The sequence below is a fragment of the Clupea harengus genome, chromosome 15 (genome assembly GCF_900700415.2).
Source record: "Clupea harengus chromosome 15, Ch_v2.0.2, whole genome shotgun sequence".
In the NCBI taxonomy this organism is placed as follows: domain Eukaryota; kingdom Metazoa; phylum Chordata; class Actinopteri; order Clupeiformes; family Clupeidae; genus Clupea; species Clupea harengus.
In genome coordinates, this window is record NC_045166.1 from 11120128 (window position 1) to 11142980 (window position 22853).

Below are 22853 nucleotides of genomic sequence, written 5' to 3' on the forward strand. Positions count from 1 at the left end.
CACATCCTCACACACACACACACACACACGCAACACAGACGCACATGCACTCACACACACACACACACACACACACACACGTGCACATCCTCTCACACACACACACACACACACACACACACACACACACACACACACACACACGCAACACACACACACGCAACACACTCACATGTGCACATCCTCACACACACACATTCACAGTGTTTTCCTTTTCTCAGAGCTCAAAATGTGTGCGGTTTACTGCCCCTAACTGGTGGATGGTGTTTAAAAAGAACGAAAGAAAGCCTACAGCCTCCCTTGACAGCCACTAGACCACTTTCCCTGCAACAGTAGAGCTCGACTTGCTCAATTTCAACCTCCACCTACAGGGACAGCTTTCAAAGGCCCCATTTAACATCGGACTTCTTGCAGTGCAACATATCTAAAAAGCTACAGAGAGACATCTGGTTACAACAACCATCAACCATTCTCCTGCTAACATTCTCTTCGTGTTTTTCTCCTGCTTTTCCTCTTCCTTAAAACACACACACACACACACACACACACACACACACACACAATCACACACAAACTTGTCTTGGCCTGAGAGCTTCCCCAACCATGGAATGCAGCCTGACGGAGACTCCTCAGCATCACAGAATGTCCCGTGAGATAGAGGAATGCGGTCAGAGAAAAGATTAAAGCACTCAGGGTTGGAGGCTGATGCATATTCTCACTCTCACAGATTTGGACGCTGGATCAAGGCAGATCAATGGACAGGGAGGCTGGACTGGGCTTTCTAGCAAGGCACACATCTGAGGTGTTCCCCAAGTCAACGCTGACCATAGACAATCACATTACACGCTGGTGTTGACACACACACACACACACACACACACACACACACACACACACACACACACACACACACACACAAGATGTCCACATGCATGCGTGTACAGACATGATTTACAAGCGTGGAATCCCACTGAATGGCAGACATTGGGGTGGGGGGATGACGACTCGCGTTAGTGTGTAACTTTACGGCTGCTCGTGTGGTGAAAAGATGCTCACATATGGTCCATTTGACATGGCTGGGTAGGAGAAAAAGCGCAATAGTAAAAGTGGACATAAACAAGACATAATCTTGGAGACCCTCCAGTAACTGACATTTAAACATGGCCCAGATTACTGACGTTTCTGACCACTGCTCCTGCGTTGTGTGTGTGTGTGTGTGTGTGTGTGTGTGTGTGTCAAGCATGAAGTGTGGGCTATATATTGTCAATTTTACAATTCAAGTGAAGTAGTTATTGAGTAGATGGAAGTACGCTGAATCATTGAGTTTTCGGTCAGATATCCGTCACGATGTACACGCTAGTCTCTTTCAATCTCACAAGAGCCCATCGGTTGAATGGCTTTAGTTATTCAGCAGCACTGAATGCATGGATTTTCTTAAATGGAGTTTGAAGGCCTGTGACAAAGTTCTCCCTCATTTAATATATCTGACGACTTATGCTTTAACAAGGCAACCAAGAACACAGCTGAGGCAAAGTTGTATTTGATGGTGCATGAATACAGGATAAAGAAAGAACTTCTGTTATGGACTTTCCTACTGAAAGCCTAACAAACAACATAACAAAACCAAAACCTGTGTATGGGGGGGGTATGGTTAAATAGTGTATGGGAGAGGAGATATTTTTTGCCCTGCGCAAATGAAACATGTGTTGTGTCTGCGTTATGGCCAGTGGCCTCTTTTCCCCTGGCCCGAGCAAGACACACGGCTTGCATGCCTTCCTGTCCCCTTCTAAAACCATTTCATAGGTTATTGGGACGATCACAGAGAGCTGATCATGGAATCTGGATTTGGATTTTACTGGTTACGCTGTGCAAAGTTACCTAGATCAGCGTCCCCTTGTTATTTCACAGTCAGTGACAGAAGCCGTCTTTGCAGCGTAGGCTACAACTCTGGTTTCAAATGACTAACCACCATTTGACTGAGTAAACATGCGTGCACCGGCTGGTTGTATTGCGTCTTTGAGGAGGCAAATAATGCTTGCAAATTGATGCAAATCGGATTTGTCGGATTTATCAGCTGACTGGAAAACTCATGTAACAATCCAGACGAAGAAAACTTTTAGCTCATACAAATTCTAACGTGGTAACTTACTCGCTTTAAATAATTTATCACATCTGTCTTGGTAGACTTTTTAGAAAATGCCTAGCAGTGTAGAACACGTTTAGTGAAGGGCTGTTCAGTTGCAGATTTTTTTTTTCACATTTAACTATTTCTAATGACAGAGATGTCTGTTCAGTTGTTCGCTACAGCAGAGTTCGCCGAAATTTCTCTATAATCTGATCGAATGCTATGTCAATTTAGTATCTTTTGCAAATACTTCAACTTGAAAGCCGCAAGTAAATAATCGTACCTTGACCGTTGTTAGTCCATCACTCATTCGAACTCCGCTTTCTCGCATGAAAAAGCAATAGAATACGGTTTCCACTCCACGGAGTATACAATCCGACTGCCACAGGTGACATCATCCGTTTTGCCACACAGCCATTCGCGCATGGACAAAGGATGTCTATCCCGATGTTTCATGGGAATTGTAGTCTGCTGCACATTAGGGAAGTCCCCCTCAAACTGTTTTTTACTGAATTTGTTTTTCCACGTGGATGTCACTGAGTTTAGCTGGGTTTCAAAACATGGACACCCAAGAGGCACAAAAGAATTTGTCCCTTGTGGTTTCATTATAAAAACACTTTTTTTTATTCTACAGATAGCCCTGCGTGTGGTTTGTTGTCATTGTGAAGGGTTGCCTTGTGCTCTGTGGTAAAACATTGTGTTCCCCTGTACTATTAATATTAGCACAGCTTGGAATGTCATTATGTGATCCTTTTCCTATTGTAAACCTAATCTGTCTATGAACCCTTTCATAAAGCTAGTGACCAAGTTTTAACAAACAGCATGTCACTTATAGTTCTAAATGAGAAACACTGCCCATTTCCAAAGTGCACAGACTGAATATAAGCATTGTTGATGACTTCTGTGTATATCAGCTGAAACTACGGTAGCTATTGTGCAGCCCCTGTGTACAATTATGGTAGGTCTTGTGTGAGGGTTCAGAAGGTGAATGCCCTATTTCTATACAGCTGAGAGACTCTTACGGTCTTCTGTCACCCTGCTGACTTTCTGCAATGAGATTATTCAGTCTCGATAAGTGCTCCCTCTCTTTCCCCGTGGCCTGTTCTGTTCCTCACCCAGACTGAATTAGCAGGACCCAGGCAGGCACGGACCGGAGCCTCAGTGATATCGAATTTGCCTGCTGGACACTTTGGAGGACAAGAGACCCAAAGTGTCTTTGCCAGAGGCCAGAAGTGCAGACTCTGGGAGTTTTCACAATCGAAACAAAAAAAAAAGCATGGAGACATTTCCCCCAGACTAAAGAAACTGCATGATGGTATGTAGTTGCTGATACGTAATTGAGTGAAAGCCCCCAAAGGAATCTAAAGCCCTCCTCCTCCTTAAAGATATCACATAGATGGAAATACGCTCCCTTTGGTGAGTGTTATTTTGAGCGTAAACATTCCTACTGGAATGTGCTGTCTGCTGTCAGTGTTCTTTGGCAGATGTTCCCCACACATAATATATCATTGGGAGGACAAAACAGCCTTTTCAATCCCATTCGGTGCTTTGATGAAATTACACACACAAGTTGACCACCACGTAAAGAGTTAAATCTGTGGCCGACTAGGTTACTGAGTTTACTGTCATGTACCAGAACACCCATTTTCGCAGCGCCATGGTTTCAAAATAAAAACAAACCCTAAAACAGAGATCCGGGGGAGTGAACAGCAGAGGATCAACGAGCATTCCGTACACGATGACTCCTCCTCGCCGAATCAGAGACCGAACACGAAGACCTGACTGAGCCTCAGAAAAGATTTTTCAAAAGAGCCTGGAAAGAATTCAATAGCTCTGGCTGCCCAGATCTCTCAGAAAAACCTCATCTGGCTTTGGAAGGGGGGGGGGGGGGGGGAGTACAATGCGAGTCAGGAAATCGTAAGACAGAGTAAGCTCACCAAGATCAAGTTGGAAAAACATTCCAAAGCCCATGTTATTACTAATAACATTAATAAGATGGCATAACCTTGGTGCTTTCTATTTGTGTCTGTGGGAGTGAGAAAAAAAAAAGACATTGCGGTGAAGGTTTCTTTGTGCAGCTCAGTATTTGGACTCTCCCATTAGCCATGCGTTAGCACATTGTGTGCACGTGTATGTGTGGCCCGAGCATGTGCGTGCCCGAATTGACCTGTGCTGTTAATAAGTTGTTGAGTGGTTAAGGGGACTATTTTGCGTCTCGAGTGAGACTAGTTCGGACAGGCCAGGTGAAGAGAAGAGGCTGGATGGGCCTGGATTTATGACCACAGCAGCACAGAGGTCCGGCGACGGATAGGCCTTGGAGAAGGCTCGTCACTCTCGAAGGAGCCAGCTGTTCATATAGTGTACATGTGGTCATGGTGACAAGTCCAGCATTTGTGGAATGCCTGCTCTCCCCTTTGCTTCAGTGGAAGCGCCTGCTGTTCCAATCCTGGGACAATCTACATCCTAGCCAATCTTCTTCAGCCATTACAAGCAAACAGATAAGGTTATGGTGAAGACAAAAGCTTTGCGGCGTATCTCTGTGCATTCCATCGAAAAAATTGGACCCTCTCAAAATATCTGGCCTGTCAGCATAAAAATGGAAACTGAAAGAGAAACTGATATCATTTCTCTATTAATTTGTTTATACGGTCCCAGATGCCTTAATGCAAGAGGACATTCTTATCATGGGTGGGTTAAAAGTTACATGTATTGATGTTTTTACAACAGAACATCTAAGATTTCACTAGATAATGTCAGAACGTATGGACGCTTTCCCAAACCAAAAATAATATTTGAAAAGTGTTTCGTAAAAAAAAAAGCGCTCGGAACTTATAACCGGTGAGACGGGCCCCTGAGCGCGAGGCTCATGGGCCCGAACTGGGAAATGCCAATGAACCGTTAAGTCGAGCAGTAGGAGGCGAATGGTGCATTCCCCCCCCCCCCCCCCTCACTACTCCATCAGCCATCCATGTGCTCAGATGCTGCACGCAGCAGCTGTGTTTTCTTCCTCCGGTTGTGGAATCTAATAAACAACACTGAGAAGAGACCTACCTGACTTTAAAGGGACCCGCCGAAAAAGAAGAAAAAAAGTTTCCCAAGAGGGCTGGTCCGCTAAGCGATTCTCCGCGTGTCGCCGTGCTCCTGAGAAGGGGCAAGAGGGCCTCGCTCAGTGGGGTGGCTTATCGTCAAAGCCACAGCATAAACAGATGACTGAGGAATGGTCACTGAGGAGCGCTGCTAATCTGGTATTAAGATAACCATCAAAACACACGATGGGCTACCTGTGGAGTTTCAGGAGTCAAGACAGGAACCTCACGAAGGAGCACGATGATGAGGAAATGTATTTTTTATGAATAAAATAATGTCCTGAGCTGCTCATTGTAATCAAGGCCTAATGGGACTGTTGGCAATCGCCTTCACGCATTGACTACAGACAATGTACTGTTTATCTAATAAAAGTCAGACATTAATCATTTTAAATTGTGTTTGAGATTCTTCAGCTCTCCCTCTCACTGGAAGCTGATAGAGAGAAAGTAAAAGCATTTATCTTTCTTACGGCCATAACAGCAGAAACAATTTTTTTTGTTATACAAGGGAAAAGATGTTGAATTCCTTGTGCTTCCCACAGTGGCCAATCCTCTTACTGTCACATGCAAGTACTCATGCCCAACAACCTAACCTAACCAACACAACAACTGCCCACCCATAGATCCTGAGCAGCAGGATACAACAACGACGCACAACTGGCTGGAGGCAGCCGCAACACGCGACACATGTTGTACCCAGGATATGTAAAGGCACTCCTTCACAGTACAGCATGCTCTGTACAGCAGGAGACAACAACAAAAGCAACAACAAAGCTGCCTTCGTGAGCATTCTACTGGGGTTTCTCAAGCAGGATGGAAAGTATGACTCCATTGATGAAAAACAGTTATGTCAAGAAGTGTTTAACGGTTTACTTGAAGATGCCATCAATTTTGCACTTGTCACTCCACATTCCTTTTCCAGTCAGGTATTTCATCTATGTCTACCTGAGGACACGTGTGATGTTTGGACATGACAATGTGTACAAACTGCTTTGACCTAACGTCACCACACGGCGTACTTCCTTCACCACACATTCTTTTCAGTCATCGCATCTGTGGAGCACATCACATGGTTAGCAGATCAAAGCACAGGCTCTCCATGTGTTGGATTGTTTCTGACAACCATGCATAATTCAAACACAGGTGCCAAAACTGAGGACTTTTTAGTGGCAGTGCTTAAAACATAGCATGGGTGTTTGCAACTGAGAGAACCAAACTCAAGTTCAAAATGGCTTCCTGGCCTTCCTGGAAATGCATAACTGGCAAAACTGTTTCAGAATGGTTCAATTTACTATGAAGCGATTTTCACAGTGTGGCTATGCTATACAGGCTCTGGCTGCCAGGGATAAAGATGTTGGTGGGTGGGCAAGTCCAAGCCCAGAGATCATGTGATCAAGGGAGACCGTGTTGGGTCTCTGTCCTGAGCCAGGGTGGCTGAGAGAGGGGGGCATTGGAGTTTGCGGTGAGGGGGTGGTGTGGCCTTCTCCCTGATGCGATAACTGACTACTTTGTCTTCTCCCAGGTCTTGTGTGGTGCTCCTCCCCTACATATTATCACATGGCGACTTGGTCTGACCTTCCTCATGAATGTCCATGAGGGAGGGGTGTGGGCTGGGGGATGGTAGACATGTGCTTACTGATGGTCACAAATAAAGCTGTGAGATTATCTTTTCCTTATTATATTTCATTATTATTATTATTATTATATCGCTGGAGGCTCAAGCACTAAACTAATTTCCAAGCACACTCATTCATCATGCTGTCTCTATAACTGATGTTAATTCTGCACCAGAAAAAACATTTCCTCATCTCACTAATTTCACAGTTAGCATGGTGTGCTTTTGTTTCCTGTATAATCCTGATATATAATAAGCACAGATATACACTTTTTCAAAGCCATACCTAATTTCAGTGTACAATACCAGCTTGTAACCCATAGACTCTGAATCATCCACCTGTCTACACGTTGTATTCTTGACAAGGCAATGACCTCCCCCTTCACATCAGACAATGGCCGAGCTTCCCCTCAGGTGGGAGACTGTGGTCAGCGTGAGCTTTGACTGATATTGAACAGGACAGATAAGTGCACCTAGTGGAGACAACATTGGGCACAGAAGAGAGGGAGAGAGAGAGAGTGAGAGAGAAAGAGAGAGACAGTGAGAGAGAGACAGTGAAAGAGAGTGTGTGAGAGAGAGAGTGAGTGAGAGAGAGAGAGAGAGTGAGAGAGAGAGAGAGAGAGAGTGAGAGAGAGACCACAGAGCACATTTGAAGTGAGGAAAAAGGTCCATTAAATATTTACTGAACTTGATATATTGTTATTGTATGGTTGCTGACTGTCATTTTCTCTTCTGCCAACAAAGATTTTATCATTACTGCTTTTCTTTTTTCCCCCTGTAAATACCTCAATGCTGTGGTACCGTATCTGAAAAAACTGTCCACGTTGGCGACTCTAGAAATGGACCTACATGATACCACAAAAACAGGATATATGCCTTAAGTATACAATATGGTGTAGTCTATAGCTGAACAGAAACAGAGGACATATCATGCTAACCAAAGGCTATGTGACTTCCTCCCCAAAATATTGTCTCTGGACAAACCTCATGTCACTCCAAAAATCTGGCTTTCTTCCAACACATTTCAACTGAGCATATCAGTTTACAAACTTTCTGAGAACACATTCTTGACATATCAGAGTTGAGTCGGGTCTATTTTTAATTTTAAAACAGCAAAGCAGCCCGATGTCACTTTTAAAATTCTGTTCTTTTAATGTGGCAATAAATCATAGTTGCTGAACTGCCTGTACACTCCTCAGATCTGTCTAATTTAGTCACACAGCGTTGTATATTTGAGAGCATGTCGGTGCTGAATAATGGCTCACATAAGTGGTCATAGATAAGCAAGATGCAGAGAGAGCCTCCTCTGCCATGGTGACTTATCACACGTCCATTGGGAGTGCCGTGCTGGTCTGTTTCCCGTCAGATTTCCGACATGGGGCCTCATACCACTCCCAATCCCCTCACCCCCATTTCCACACATACTCTAGCAGGAAATAGTAATCTTTTTGTGTGAGTGGATTTGAAGTAGGTTCTCTGGTTTCTTGTGCTAACAACAGATTGGAATTAGAATACAGCTAGTCTAGCTGTGATACTGTGACTTTAGTTCAATGAGAGTCCCTGAGATCATTTCAGAATAGCAAGACATTACAGTTCTACTCAGTTCAATGTTGAGCAGGTGCGAGTTTTGCAGTTACTGTTTTGACTAAGTTCACTTACAGTCATGAAATACCTAGGAACTCCTCACTGGACACTAACTATTGAATTTTTTTTAATAATTAATCATATAATTAATTTTTGGATGTATTTCAATGTAATGCCACCAATGGCAGCACAATCTGCGATCTGTTAAGTTTAAAACACAACCATCTTCATCTTGAATTCTAGGGGGTAAACCTCTTTTGGCTATGACCACAAAAGCCTATTTGAGAGTAGGCTACAGTCTCTAATGGGATTTGGCCCAAAGCTCAACACAATGTGGAGATTTAGTGAAATGGGTTGTTCCTAAATGATTCTTTGAGTAAGCAAAGACTGATAGATGACCAATAATAGTTTTCATTTTTATTTCGTGAGGTCTGCTACTGAAACAAAAAAAGCCCTGTAATTGCACTTTATATAAACCTATATTCTTTCATCTAGACACCACAGTAATGGCAATGCATTGATGTACTGATCAAAGCAGAAGACACATCCCCCCAAACAACCCCGAGTGAGCCTATCACAATGAATAATTAATGGGAGCAGTCAGCTGCATAATTGCTAGATATTTAGATATACCCCTTAAATAAAATGTAAGACCGTTACCATCTGGAGTGATGGCGACTCCCATTCCATATTGCTCATGTTCCTGCCCAACACAGCTGCCGCGCGCACCCAAGGGATTGCGGGAATGCCAGGCTTCTACAGAACCCCCATGGGCTCTTTGTGAGCTCATCTGTGTCTCCTCATCCCCAATTAAGCAGACATCACTGTCAAATGATACTCCATGATGGTCAACCGTATGGGTAATTGTGCTTGGTTTAGCTTTCGCTCGCCATATGTTTTCATTTCATTTGAGCCACTGATCGCCACCAGCGCAGTTTGAAATGCAGTCCGGCGTTGCGAAGCTTTTTTTGCAAGTATGCCAAACTGTTTCGGAGGACCAAGGGGAAAGAGAAATGTCCTTGGTTTTTACACACCGTCATAGCTACAGGACTACACTTAAAAATAAATCACGTATGCTGAGGTAGTGACTTGACGATGTAATATTAGTTACATTTCTAATTTCTCTTAACCAATTTATAAAAGTATTCTACTCAAGTATTATTACTAAGCAAACAGCCGAGCATATTTGGCAAAAAATGAAGCAGGCCTATCTGAGGATGTGTGTGGTGCAGCTGTTCTCAACAACCGTTCCACCTAATGACAGTGAGAGTCTATGGAAATATCTAGCCTCGCCAGTGTTGTGTGTAAGAGGTCGCGGCTGATTAATGGGCTTGAGTATTTTGGCTTTGTCTCCATCACCGGCCGAACAGCAGGCTAGTTGGCCCTCAGGGCCCATGGTGTACAATGGAGTCGTGTTTACCTCGAGTGCAGGTTGCTGCACGCGTCGCACTAGCACGCGCTCTCCGGTCTCCATAGAGCCATCAGTCAGTACTGCCCGGAGGCGCATCTGTTCCCCACATCATCACGCAGAAACCCTTGTGCACTTTATTGGTCTGGCGCCTATTCACGCTAGTTGACATGGTGAGCGAAACAAAGGGTACCCTTCCAACGGCTTTTGTATCCGCACGCCGGCATTCATTAAGTATACCAATAGGGGTCTTCCAGTGGTGATAGCTTTGTTGCTACTGCCTCGCCCAAACTCACTGGAAATTTGCCGCAACCAGGTTTCTATGATCAAGTTGATCAGAATTAAGTTAAGAAACTGGATAGTTTCACACTTTTAAACACAAGAAAATAGATCTGGTTTGAATATAAAGAACCGTGATGGGATTTTGTGTTTATTCAGCAGAGCTCCATTAATGAGTTACCTTGAGGCCTTTATCGTTCAACTTGACTTCGTTTATCTTTTTAGATGTCCATTGTAACAGCCGAAATCGTAAATTAAGATTCTAATTTAGTGGGTGTCCCACTCTTAATTCTATAAATAATTTATATATTAGCATATTGTATTATTTCACTGTGCTAGACAAGAGCGCGACTACCCTCTGCTGGAAGAACTAAAACCGGCATCTTCAAGTGATTATCTCATGTTTTCCTGAGCCTTCTATGAGTCTGCACAAAAAGCGAAACAAAAATCACTCCATGTCATGCCGGAACTGTTTTTTATTGTGCACATATATATAACAGGTTGTGTGAGGTACTGTATTCTTATGCCAACCAGAACCCCACAGGGCAGTAAAGTTACAGCAGAAAAAAAATGTCAAAAACAAGTTGCCTGTCAAAACTTTATCACAGTATCTACAGGAGAACTCCACAGTAAAGCTCTTTGCTGCCAGACAGGCAGGGTACAAATCTCATGTCACAAGACTTGAAACGAGTGTGGAGGGGTGGGGGGTGTAATGTAATGTAATGCAACATTTAAAAAAAAAAAGTAAAATAAAGCATGTAAATACAACATGAAGGGTGAACCTTCAAGTCAGTTTGTATAGAAAAGCTTCCAGTGGCATTTGATCCTCAAGTGCTCCATTAGTTCAACCACACACACACACACACTATCACACTTCCACACGCACGCAGTGTCCTCTGAAGGCTAACTATTATAATGGGGCTGAGTGTACACTAGACCGTACACTCCCTGCTTGCAGTCAAAATACTGTAGGTGTTGACAGAATCCCTGACTCTCAAGCTTTTTACACAAAACGAGTCCTTCTGTCAGTGTTCCAAAAGGACACATCTTTCATGTGGTATGCAGACACCACACACATACGTTACACATTTAAAACTGATAAGAAACCTGTTAAGAAAAACTGAAAAGCCACACACAATTCACACACACACCCAAAACACTCATCTCATCAATCATTTTGTCCAAGTAAACACTTCCCATGAAGCTTTGCAGGCTTTTTCTGTCCCTTTCTCCAAACACAACATAGCTTTAATGCTTTTTCAACACACACACACTCCAAGTTAGCTACCACACATGCACGCACGGTCGTCTGTCACGGTCGTCTTTCAGAGACCCACTCTTCTGAAAACACAGCACTCAAAATGCATCTCACTTGGTCTCATTAACTTATTTTGGTGAGCGAATAAAAACTGAGTCGATGCACAAACTAGCTCAAACAAACTCCTAAACACATAAAATGATAAAAAAACGAAGAAAGCATCACACAGCACTGAACGCCAACACATGCGCTCTGCACTGGAATCAAAGTGCCTCACCAGTGTGTGACAGAGAGAGGAGGAGATAATGAAAAACAAACAAACAAAAAAACTAAATCTTCAGTTTTGCCTCACTTCGATTCACTCCGAGAAGCGTGCGTTTTTGTTTTAGTCTTTGCCTTTCGACACGCAACATGAAAGGTGAAATATAAAGTCTGTGGCTGGGTGGGTTGACAGGACTAGCAGGGCCTGGTGGAGATGCGGTGGGGGGCGAACACGAGAGGTGAACTTATTCTTAGCTTGCTTGATTTGCCTGTAGTATGTATCTATGTGTGTGTGTGTGTGAGGTGGAGTGAGATGATCACATGGAGTGTTGTTGATAGTCTTCCCCGCTGGGTGACTCTGGGCGGTAGCAGCTTGGGGCCCCCCCTGTGTGGCTGAGGCAAGGGTGGGGTAGGGCAGGGGGTTCTCAGGGTGGGCCAGCAGCTTGTCTCATCCAGGGCCGAGCCTAATACCCAAAAATCCAGTTCATCGCCTGGGAACAGACGCAGGAGTCCAGAGGGAGGGTGGGGTGGGGGGTCGGGCGGCGCTACGCCAGGGAGCGCTGACGTGGCTTTATTCTGGGATACAACTGCGAAAGGAGGAGAGGAGAGAGACAAGAAAATAATGAGAATGTAAATATTGTGCTCACAGGGTACTATTCAGACTAAGTACACTAGCAAATACATAACCCATACACAGACACAGAGACACATAAGACACAGAAACCATTAGTGGATTTGTGAATTGAACTAAAACTAGCAAAGAGAAAGAAAGAACTTCTAAGGCCTTTCCTATACTGCTACTCTGCCCAACCTGCTCTGCACATCTCCCCTCTATCCCTGCTCTGGATACCCGAGGATTAACTGAACACACCCGACTGAGAGCAGTACAGAACAGATCGCTCCCCTGTCCGTCCCTGACCAAGACTGGACATGAGCACTTGGCTTGGTCCCCGGGCGCCATAAAGGTGCCCACTGCTCCTGGCTGTCCTTGAGGAAGGACAGCTTGGATGGGTTAAAGGCAGAGGACAAATTTCACCGGCATGGGTGTGTGTGTGTATGTGTGTGTCCTGTGTCGCCGCCCAATGCACGTGTGTGTTGTTGTGTGTCGTGCTGTGTGACAACAATAAAACGACTTTGACTTTGACTTTATAACTACACTGAAGCCAGTCAGGTGTGCTTGGAAGAGGGGTAAACGGACACTTTTCAGTAGCTGGCTTTCCGCTGCATTTAGGATATACAAATGAGCTGGATGGACTCCCAGCTACTGCAGAGGTGGCCCATGTCTTTAGCTATACAGATACATTCACATGCATCTGAAACCACCATTGTCCACCACCTGTAACCGCCCCTTAGTGGTAGATTTGCGTTCTCACCCCGATCAGGTTGCGGGGCACGTAGCCCTCTTTGTCGTTGAGGCGTCCCCACCACCAGTCGGTCTCGCTGTCGTCCTTGCGCCGCAGGATGGTGATGGGGTCGCCCTCGTGGAAGGAGAGCTCGTCAGCGTCCTGGGCCTCGTACTCCCACAGCGCGTACACCGTGCCCTTGTTCATCACGCCCAGCTTCTCCTGCACGCCTGTAGATGGGACACACACACACACACACACACACACACACACACACACACACACACACACACACACACACACACACACACACACACACACACACACACACACACACACACACACACACACACACACACACACACACACACACACACACACTTTGAGATTCGAGACACATTTGACACAAAGACAAATGCTTGACTAAGAATTCTACACACAGACTGTGAAGCTATGCCACAAGCAGAAAAAAACGGATATCGTAAATGTTATATGCTCTCGTTGGAAGCCAAGTAGGTGTTTTGAAAAACATCCATGGAGTGTGAAGCTCAAACTGCAACTTAATCACTTCTTCTTAATCAGTTACAGAGACAGAGTATGCGTAGAATACCACAAGCAAGCAAGACATCAACAAAACCATCTTCTCCATCTTACAGGAGATCTTGTGACAAAACAGAAAAGGGTAGAAGGTGGCCTTATCTAAAACCATGGATGCAACTGAAGAAAACAAACAAGCAGTGAGACTGGCATACCATAGAGCAGGGGTACTCAATTAGAAACCCAAAAGGTCCACTCGCCAAATTTCCATTCAGTCCAGGGTCCGGAACAGTGACGGTCAAAATCCAAAAACATAACTCCAACAAAAACGTTCAAACTACCGTATGCACAAACGGTTATGTGGTCTGGCCTTATTTGTGTGAAAGGTGACACTTTTTTGTGGTTTAAACTTGGGCATAAAAGGTGTGATGGCCAGGCGGAGGCACTGATGTAAGTGTTCATTGGGTGTGCTCCTGTATTTGTTTTTCACCATATTCATGGTTGAAAAGGCAGACTCACAACAGTATCTCTATCCTAAACTGTTGTGTTATACTGCATTTTTTCAGTTTAAGTACATTGAGAGCAACTAAACCCAGAAAACCCATGTACTTGGCCAATAAACATGATTCTGATTCTGATTCTGATATATGTTGAGGTATGCACGCTCTTGTTGTGTGGCTGATCTAACTATTACACTGCATGTTGCTTGGTATGATTGCAGATGGTTTATTTTTCTGCCCCTTACCTCAGAGTTCTGGGGGTATTTTTGTGCGAAGTGTGCATGCTTTGTTTCATAGTGACGTTTCACGTTACCACTTTTGACAAGGGCAACCGTCTCGTTACAGATTAAACACATCGGTTTTGTGCTCCCCACAGGCAGCACAAATGCATACTTGTCAGTCCAGTCTGTCTTAAATTCGCGATTTTTGGAATCAACTTTTCTCTTTTTGTCGGGTTTAAAGCACGCCATGATTTTCGTTCGCTGAGAAAAAAAATACCGTTCACATATCTATCTGCCGGCATTGTTGCCATTGACACACACAACCTGCGTGACCCACAGAGCTCGCGGCCAACATTGAGTAAGTGAGTGAGTTGTCATAGTGATGTTGTTATATTACAGCTCCTGATTGGACCTCTGGATTGGACACGGAAGATAGAAACCACATCGAGTAGGAAAAAAATATATAGCGCGAAATCACGCACCAATGAAACCTCGCTTGATCATGATTAAATTAGAATTTTGATTTAGGCTTCGGTCCAAATTTGATTGCGTCTGGGTCCGGATCCGGACCGCGGTCCGCCTATTGAGTACCCCTGCCATAGAGCATCGGTTCCCAAACTGGGGTACGCGTACCAGTGGTTCAGGGGGTACGCGGGGAGAAAATTTCCGCGATAACAGAAAACGGACGGAATTCGCAGAATGTACCGTTTGAAACAGAATTGCAACTTTCAGACGGAAACATCATTTTGTGCTTTAAAATCGCCCAAATTCCCCTGTATTTTGTCCTGCAAGACTGTATTTCTTTCTTATAAACACAACAACGGTCGCAACGCCCCCCTATTCAACACAGATCTCCGTAGCCTGTCAAATGAATTCGCTCATCTTCCCAATCGCCTGCAAATAATGTTTTTTTTAGTCTTCTGTTCTGTTGATGGCTGGCAAACAACAACCTTAGAAGGTTTGTGTCACTTGTGGCACATATTATTCACTCATTTTAAGCCATCAATCTACCTCTGGATGAACAAAATGAGCCGAAACGGATTAAAACGGAATTAAAGTAAAAGGTGAAAAGGAAACCTTTTTTTTTTTTTTCAACGGGGGGGGGGGGGGGTAACGCAGCTGGATATTAAATGTCTGAAGGGGTACGGGACTGTAAAAAGTTTGGGAACCACTGCCATAGAGGAACTGCGAGCACTGGATGTAGCCCTCCTCACACACACACACACACACACACACACACTGACCGTAGAGGAACTGTGAGCACTGGATGAAGCCCTCCTCACACACACACACACTGACCGTAGAGGAACTGTGAGCACTGGATGAAGCCCTCCTCCATCTCCTCTCACACACACACACACACACACACACTGACCGTAGAGGAACTGTGATCACTGGATGAAGCCCTCCTCCATCTCCTCACACACACTGACGGTAGAGGAACTGTGAGCACTGGATGAAGCCCTCCTCACACACACACACACACACTGACCGTAGAGGAACTGTGAGCACTGGATGAAGCCCTCCTCCATCTCCTCACACACACACACACACACACACACACACACACACACACACACACACACACACACACACACACACACACACACACAGACCGTAGAGGAACTGTGAGCACTGGATGAAGCCCTCCTCCATCTCCTCACACACACACACACACACACACACACTGACGGTAGAGGAACTGTGAGCACTGGATGAAGCCCTCCTCACACACACACACACACACACACACACACACACACACTGACGGTAGAGGAACTGTGAGCACTGGATGAAGCCCTCCTCACACACACACACACACACACTGACCGTAGAGGAACTGTGAGCACTGGATGAAGCCCTCCTCCATCTCCTCACACTTGTCTGCGGCCGTCTCCACGTCGCTGATGGTGGTGGCGAAGATGGCGGCTCCCGACTCCACCAGCAGCTTGCAGAGGTGGACGCTGTTACACGAAGCCGCACAGTGCAGCGGCGTCCTGGTCGCATGACACGACACACACACACACAGACACACACACAAACGCGCACACACACACACACACACACACACACACACACACACACACACACACACACACACAAACACACACACCCGCACAGACACACACACACACACACACACACACACGTATAAACACCATTTAGTAAAGCATCGTGCCAGTAAGTTAAAAGTAAACACAAGTCACTGGACAAGACATTTAAAAACTATGAACTTTTGAACTATGATTTAGCTTTAAGACATAAACCTTAAGCAAACGCTCACATCAACCTAACGGAGACAAAAAAAGAACATGCTGGAGGAATGCAGCCATCACTCACCAGCCATCGCTGTCGGCTGCGTTGACATTGACGCCAAAGTCCAGCAGAAACTTGACAATGTGGTGGTGTCCAGCACACACAGAGTTGTGTAGAGGTGTGATTCCCTCATCGTTAGGCTTGCTGGGGTTCTCCACCTTGGAGTTAAAGAACCGAGGAGAACACACTCAAGATAACGGACTTTTGGAGAAGAAATGAGGTCTTAGAAATCCATCTACTCTCTGCAGACAGTCTGAGTACTTATCTCAGTTACAACAGTTTGAGCAGACAGGAATAGTTTAGTTCAAGAACAGTTTCGTTCAGGAATAGTTTAGTTCAGGAATAGTTGAGTGAGCGAGCACCTCGTAAATGATTCTCTGCACCAGGTCAAACTCTCCCTCCAGCGAGGCGTCCAGCAGCAGGGCGAGGGGGTGGAACTTGACACGTTGGCCGGAGCCCGCCCTCTCAGAGTCGGGCTTCCTCAGGTTACTGCGCTTCTCCTGTGAGGAAAGAACGGAGTGACGTTAACACGGTGATCAATCACACGGAGAAATGGCAGAAGAAAGCTTGCTGGTGTTTAAGGTGGTGTGAAAGATCCACAACACTGCTAATGCTGTACACTTCACCTTTGACCTTTGCAATGATTGTCAGTCGTGGAGAACTAATCTATCTGATTATTTGGGGTCTAACGCAGATACATGGAACATTCTCATGGAGCCTGAGAATGTTCAAGGGATGTTCAAGGTGAATAAAAAGTATGTTGGAGTATGTTACGTGAATGAGGGAAGCGGTGTGTGTATTTGTGCCTGATAATGCGGCAGTTAGAACTGTGACTCGGTCTGTGAGAATAGTAAGGAGTGTGTGTGTGTGGTCAGGCACACTCCTGGACAGACACTGACCGTGGATGCAGAGGGGGAAGTGGTCGACTCCTCAGGTGAGGGGGCCTCCACTACGGGGCTCGGCAGGGTGGTGACGGCGGGCGTGGGCGCCTGGGTGTTGTTGTTGGTGTTGTCGTCTTCTGCCACTGCCGGAGCGGGCAGCACCTGGAGCTCGTTCGCAGGCCTCACCACCGCAGGCTGGTTGTCGTTTGCATCTCCATGCGGCAGCGTCGTCGTCTCAGCCACCGTCCCCGCGGCGACAGTGGCAACAGCGACCACAGTGCCCGCGGGCGCCTCTGAGGGAGCGTTCCCATTGTCTGCATCGCCCTGGCCTGTTGCCGCGGTGACAGCGGCGGGCTGGTAGAACGGCGTGCCCGCTGGAGCTGGGATCACCCCCTCCATGCCCCCAGCCAGTGTGTTGAAGCGCTGGTAGAGCAGCTTCTGGATGTTGGGGCCGCTGGGGCCCTCGGGCTCCGTGATGGAGCTACGCTTCTTGAGGGGCCGTGGCGCGTTGGCCAGCTTCTTGCGCAGCGCCTCCAGCTCCACGTCGCTCTGGTAACGCAGCGGCGAGTGCACCATAGGCGTCAGCTTGGTGGGGCTCAGGGGCCGAGGGATGTGGTCCACGATGGGCAGGGGCCCAGAGGGCTCGCCGGGCCCCATCAGGGGAGGGAGCTCGGCGTCGCCGTCGGGCATGTCTTCACCGGGGCCACCCAGGAGGCCGGGGAAGTGGCCCATGGTCTGGATGAAGGGGAGAGGGGAGGGAGGAGTGGAGCTGGGGTGCAGAACAGGCTTCCCGTAGACTGGAGAGGGGAGAGGAAGAGGAGGCAGAGTTGGCACAGAGATGATAAACAGTTACCGTTGGTGAAGCAGCAACAGCACAACCCCATAACATGCATACAAAAATTATACAATACAGATTACATTTATGCATACAGATACATAAAGATGTAAACTCATGTATAGAGTTCTTCTGCAAACATCTGTACCTTGTGTTTAGTGTAGCACACAGTAACGTAAACAAAAAATGTAATATTAGAAATTCAATGAAATATTACACATTATCCAAATTTTTCCAACATTATGTGTCTTAACATACTAGGATCAATCCATGATCAATCAGTAGACTGAACGTTCCATTATGTTGTTTTTAGTTCATACTGCTACAACACCCATAAACCCCTTCCTGGTTGATGTCAGTATCATGACAGTACAGGATGGCTGAAGGGCTCCCTCTGCTGGTTACCTGCTTTGACTGCGGGCTTGCTGTACTTGGGGCCAGCCTGCTGCAGGTACATGTGGTAGATGGAGCTGGAGTTCATGGTGGCCGGTCCTTTACGGGGCGACTGGGGTCTCGAGCCCTTGTCCGGGATGAAGGGGCGCACCGCCGCGGCCAGCAGGGGGTCGGGCCGGTCTCCGGGCGGGAAGAGGGGCGAGCTGGGCTGGAAGGTGGGGCTGGGCGGCACCGAGATGCGCTGCTGGATCTGCTGAGAAGACGAGCCCTGCGTGGGGCCCGTGCGTGGCCAAGCGGGGAGCGGGGGCGGGCCGCCAGGCGGGCCGGAGGCGGCGGGAGAGGCGCTGGGGCCCGGTCGGGTAGGGATGACGTCCTTGCGGAGCTCCAGGGAGCTGGTGGAGCCGGAGTTGGAGGAGGAGAGGACGCCTGCGCTGCCGCCGGTGATGATGGGGTGACTGCTGGGGTGACTGCTGGTGTGGGCGCCGTATGGAGGGGGCTGGGGCTTGGAGATGGGGGGAGCGGGTTTACTGCCGTCCTGAGACTGTGAAGGATGAACACGCACGCACACACACACACACACACACACACAGGGCCATTGTCACAGAAATACGTACATATGCTTCTGTACAGTTGCTGCAATATATCAGCAGAGATCAAGAGAGGAGATTTAGTAGAAGGTAAATGCAAGTGAAAGAGAGAAGTGCACAGAAAGGGCGGTGGAGAACGCAGAATAGAAGTGAGAGAAAGAGAGAGAGAGAGAGAGAGAAAGAGAAAGAGAGAGAGGGTGAGAGAGAAAGAGAAAGAGGGTGAGAGTAAGAGAGAAAGAGTGAGAGATAGGGTGAGAGTAAGAGAGAGAGAGAGAGAGAGGGTGAGAGTAAGAGAGAGAGAGCGAGAGAGAGAAAGCGAGAGAGCGAGAGAGAGAGAGGGTGAGAGAGAAAGAGAAAGAGGGTGAGAGTAAGAGAGAAAGAGTGAGAGAGATAGGGTGAGAGTGAGAGAGAGAGAGATAGGGTGAGAGTGAGAGTGAGAGAGAGAGAGAGAGAGGGACCACTACCTTGTCAGCAGGAGTGCTGGTGGGGGAGGGGGTCTTGCCAGGTACATCCCCTCTAGACTCCTTCCAGTCGGGGGGCTTGAGGGAGGCGTTGCCTTTGCCAATGGTGGGCCACCCGGCATCATTAGCTGCGGAGAGGAACAGAGGGCAACAGTGAGAGAAGCATTCTGGGAAAGGCATTAGGAGCAGAGACAATTAAGAAAGTGCTGATGATGAAATGAGAAACTAGACTACTCTACAGTGTCCAGTATGTCTTAGTCCAACAAATCCCTACAGTGTGCATTAGTTAACTACGTTCTTCAGGGCAGAGCACCGAGGGCTAGGGTTAGGACCAATCTGTGTCTAGGATTTACAAGTCCTGAGATGAGATGAGGCTCAGTCAATATTGTTGCTGTAAATTCAGACAAACAGATCAATACATATCTGAATGCATTCCTACCCTAAGGGGATGTTTAATACTGCTGTTAAGACATAAATCTATGATATGAGAGAGAAGCCAGCCGGTGTGCTTAGAGCCCTTTTACACACACGCTGTGATTGAATTATCTGCACTTGCAAAGAGCGAAAATCGAAAATCACCCAATGAACCTTTTTAACGACCTTATAAAAAGGCATCTCTGCCGGAGTCACATGACTACTCTTCAGTCTCGAGCTCCTGCTGGTTTGACCGCATCCAATTTCAATTCCGTTTCAGTCCAATTTAAAGACACTTTTCGATAAGATTCCCCCACCATCATGTAATTAACTGCAAAAAATGCAAAGACGACAGCTGGACATGTGATTGTAAACCTTTGTCAATGGACCAAGATCCTAAGCGGCCCAAACCGCAACAGAAATAAGCACTGTAACATTTAATCAGCACGTACACCTATGGTCTCATCTCTGGACTGTTTGCTATTGCCACGGTGATATCAGTGATCTGTGTTACATGTGTTAATGAACTAGTATTTTCTCTAATGAGGCTGTTGACTGATTGATGTTAGCTTCTTATTGCTATGTTATGGGAGAAATACATGATCTGATGGGATATGGCCTCAAATTTACGTTTGTGTGAGGAGGTAAATTTGACTGATGCGCGATCAGAGACGAAGAGGTCGAGAGGGCCCAGTGAACCTTATCAGAGTATAGTTCCTCAGACTATAGGTGAACACACACACACACACACACACACACACACACACACACATACAAATAAATAAATAAAAAAATAAAAATCGATGGTCCACATACACAAAAAAAAATTAAAAATAATAATAATTTAAAAATCTATGCTCCACACACACACTCATTCAGCCCGACGCATCAACACACATCCCCATACATGTGAAACCCAGGATCAGCAGTGTGAGATACGTAACTGTTTAAACCTGCACTGGCATCTAGAGCCAAAACGTCTGTCATCACGAATGGCACTGCACTGAGTGGTGTCTCCCTATGAGCGGTTTCCACTCTCCTGTCCCTTTCTGTCTGAAAATGGAAAAGTTCCTCTCCGCTGGCCACATCTCTACACAGAGGCCCCGTGTGTTTTTGTCCTATCGGAGTGGAAATCTCTGCCCTTCCTCTGACCTCCTGGTCTGGGGGGGGGGATTACAATAATAACCATCAGGGAATGTTCCGGAAGCTGACTCCGGCTGGCTGCCTCACCACGGACAAGATGGCCGCTGCTTTCCACAGCGACACATATCACCTACAGCCAAATAATTGTAAACTGAGCAGGTTTACAACCCATAGGCTAAACGGGGCTTTGTGTTATGTGTGCCAGTAGGCTCTCATTTGAGCAACAGAGAGAGGGAGGGAGAGATATACGAAAGCAGAGAGGAAGAATAATAGATATGATTACTGGTCTTTGAATCTCACTGTGGATCTCTGAATGTCCTCACCAAAACACCCAATTCAAATTGCTCCCGATACGTTGATTGCAATGCATGTGCTCGGAGCGTCTCAAATCTTAGAAATGTCTACTCTGTGTTGCACTGCTTGGATCCTGTGCCCTACACTGGATAAGGTTCAGAGGGGGGGGGTGATCTCTCCGCCTGAACAACCTTCTGACTCACGAGAGGCTCCGTCCGGCCCCGCCATGCAGGAGGAGGAAGAGGAAGAGGAGGAAGAGGAGAAGGAGGAGGAAGGGGCCCCGGGGCCCCCAGGCCGGGGCTCTGGAGGGGTCGGCTGGACCGGGTCCACTATGATGTCTAAATCAGACACCTTCCAGGGGCCAGGCGGCTTTCTCACACCGTCTAACCAAAACCCCAACCCCGCCAACCCAAAGAGACACGCATACAAGGACACCCAAAAAGGTTACAAGACCACAGCACAGACAGGGAGAGAGAGGGACAGAGAGGAGGATAACACAGAGAAAGGGGAGGGAGGGGCAAGGAGAAAAGGGAAAGAAAGAGAGGATTGAGAAAAAGTGAGGGAAAGAAAAAAAACAACAGCACACGAGACACACCACAAGAAAGAGTTCACATAGGTGGTTAGAGAGGGGGAAAAAAGAAAGAAAATCAAAGTGTCATAAAACCACTACAAACAGACTACAAGAATGGGTCAAGTACAGGATACAACAGCACCATGCAAACCTTGAACTCTTTCACATCCGAGCACATGACTCTCAGACATGCACAGAATTTGGACTTGATTGAATTAGCCAATTTCCCCTCAACGATGCTTGCTTTGAGAAGAGTCAGCAGAAGAACAATGAATCACGCCGAGGCTGACAAACCCCTTCAGTGTGGGGGAAATTTACTTCACGTCCTGTAAGCAGTCTTGGCCTTAATGTCCTTAAGGGTACATGAGGAGATGGAGCTCAATGTCTCCCCCTACTGGTCACGACAGCAATATTCCACAGCCAATCTCCACAGTCATGTGCCCTCAACTACATCTTTAGATATACAGACCACATGAAACTTTTCCAACACAAATACTGAATTGACAGGAGGAGGAGGATAATTCAGGGATAATAAACTAACAAAAGAAACTAACAGACTTATAAGGGAGTAAATACTGAGGAATTACAGAATCTATCCCAAACCATGTTTAAAACCCAAGACCACACATGGGCGAGTGCCGGGGGCCAGCAGGCTGACCTGATTTGGTGCGGGGGTGGTTGGCTGGGGAGTTGACGCCCAGAGACTGTGGTTTGAGGGGGTCTGGCGGTACCATGTATCCC

The 22853-nt window shown here is 46.6% G+C and overlaps 2 protein-coding genes across 9 annotated transcripts in view; both read right to left on the reverse strand.

The window, feature by feature from the left end:
• Window positions 1-2556, reverse strand: part of daam1b (dishevelled associated activator of morphogenesis 1b) — an 82533-nt gene extending 79977 nt beyond the window's left edge. For both annotated transcript variants that reach the window (XM_031581869.2, XM_031581867.2), the window contains exon 1: window positions 2409-2556. The gene's annotated coding sequence lies outside the window, so the exon portion shown is untranslated. The remainder of the gene's footprint in view (window positions 1-2408) is intronic.
• A 7999-nt stretch (window positions 2557-10555) lies between these two features.
• ppp1r13bb (protein phosphatase 1, regulatory subunit 13Bb) overlaps window positions 10556-22853 on the reverse strand; it is a 52808-nt gene continuing 40510 nt past the window's right edge. For 5 of the 7 annotated variants that reach the window (XM_042709954.1, XM_042709953.1, XM_042709955.1 and 2 more), the window contains 10 exons: window positions 22771-22853; window positions 21745-21924; window positions 19694-19818; window positions 18655-19183; window positions 17433-18211; window positions 16896-17033; window positions 16558-16691; window positions 16048-16214; window positions 12990-13189; window positions 10556-12203 (listed from right to left, as the gene is read on the reverse strand). The exon at window positions 22771-22853 is cut by the window's right edge and continues 110 nt beyond it. In XM_042709954.1, the coding sequence (XP_042565888.1) occupies window positions 12162-12203; window positions 12990-13189; window positions 16048-16214; window positions 16558-16691; window positions 16896-17033; window positions 17433-18211; window positions 18655-19183; window positions 19694-19818; window positions 21745-21924; window positions 22771-22853 (2377 nt within the window). In that variant the 3' untranslated portion in view covers window positions 10556-12161. The remainder of the gene's footprint in view (window positions 12204-12989; window positions 13190-16047; window positions 16215-16557; window positions 16692-16895; window positions 17034-17432; window positions 18212-18654; window positions 19184-19693; window positions 19819-21744; window positions 21925-22770) is intronic. The other 2 variants (XM_031581975.2, XM_031581973.2) reach the window with 1 other exon arrangement.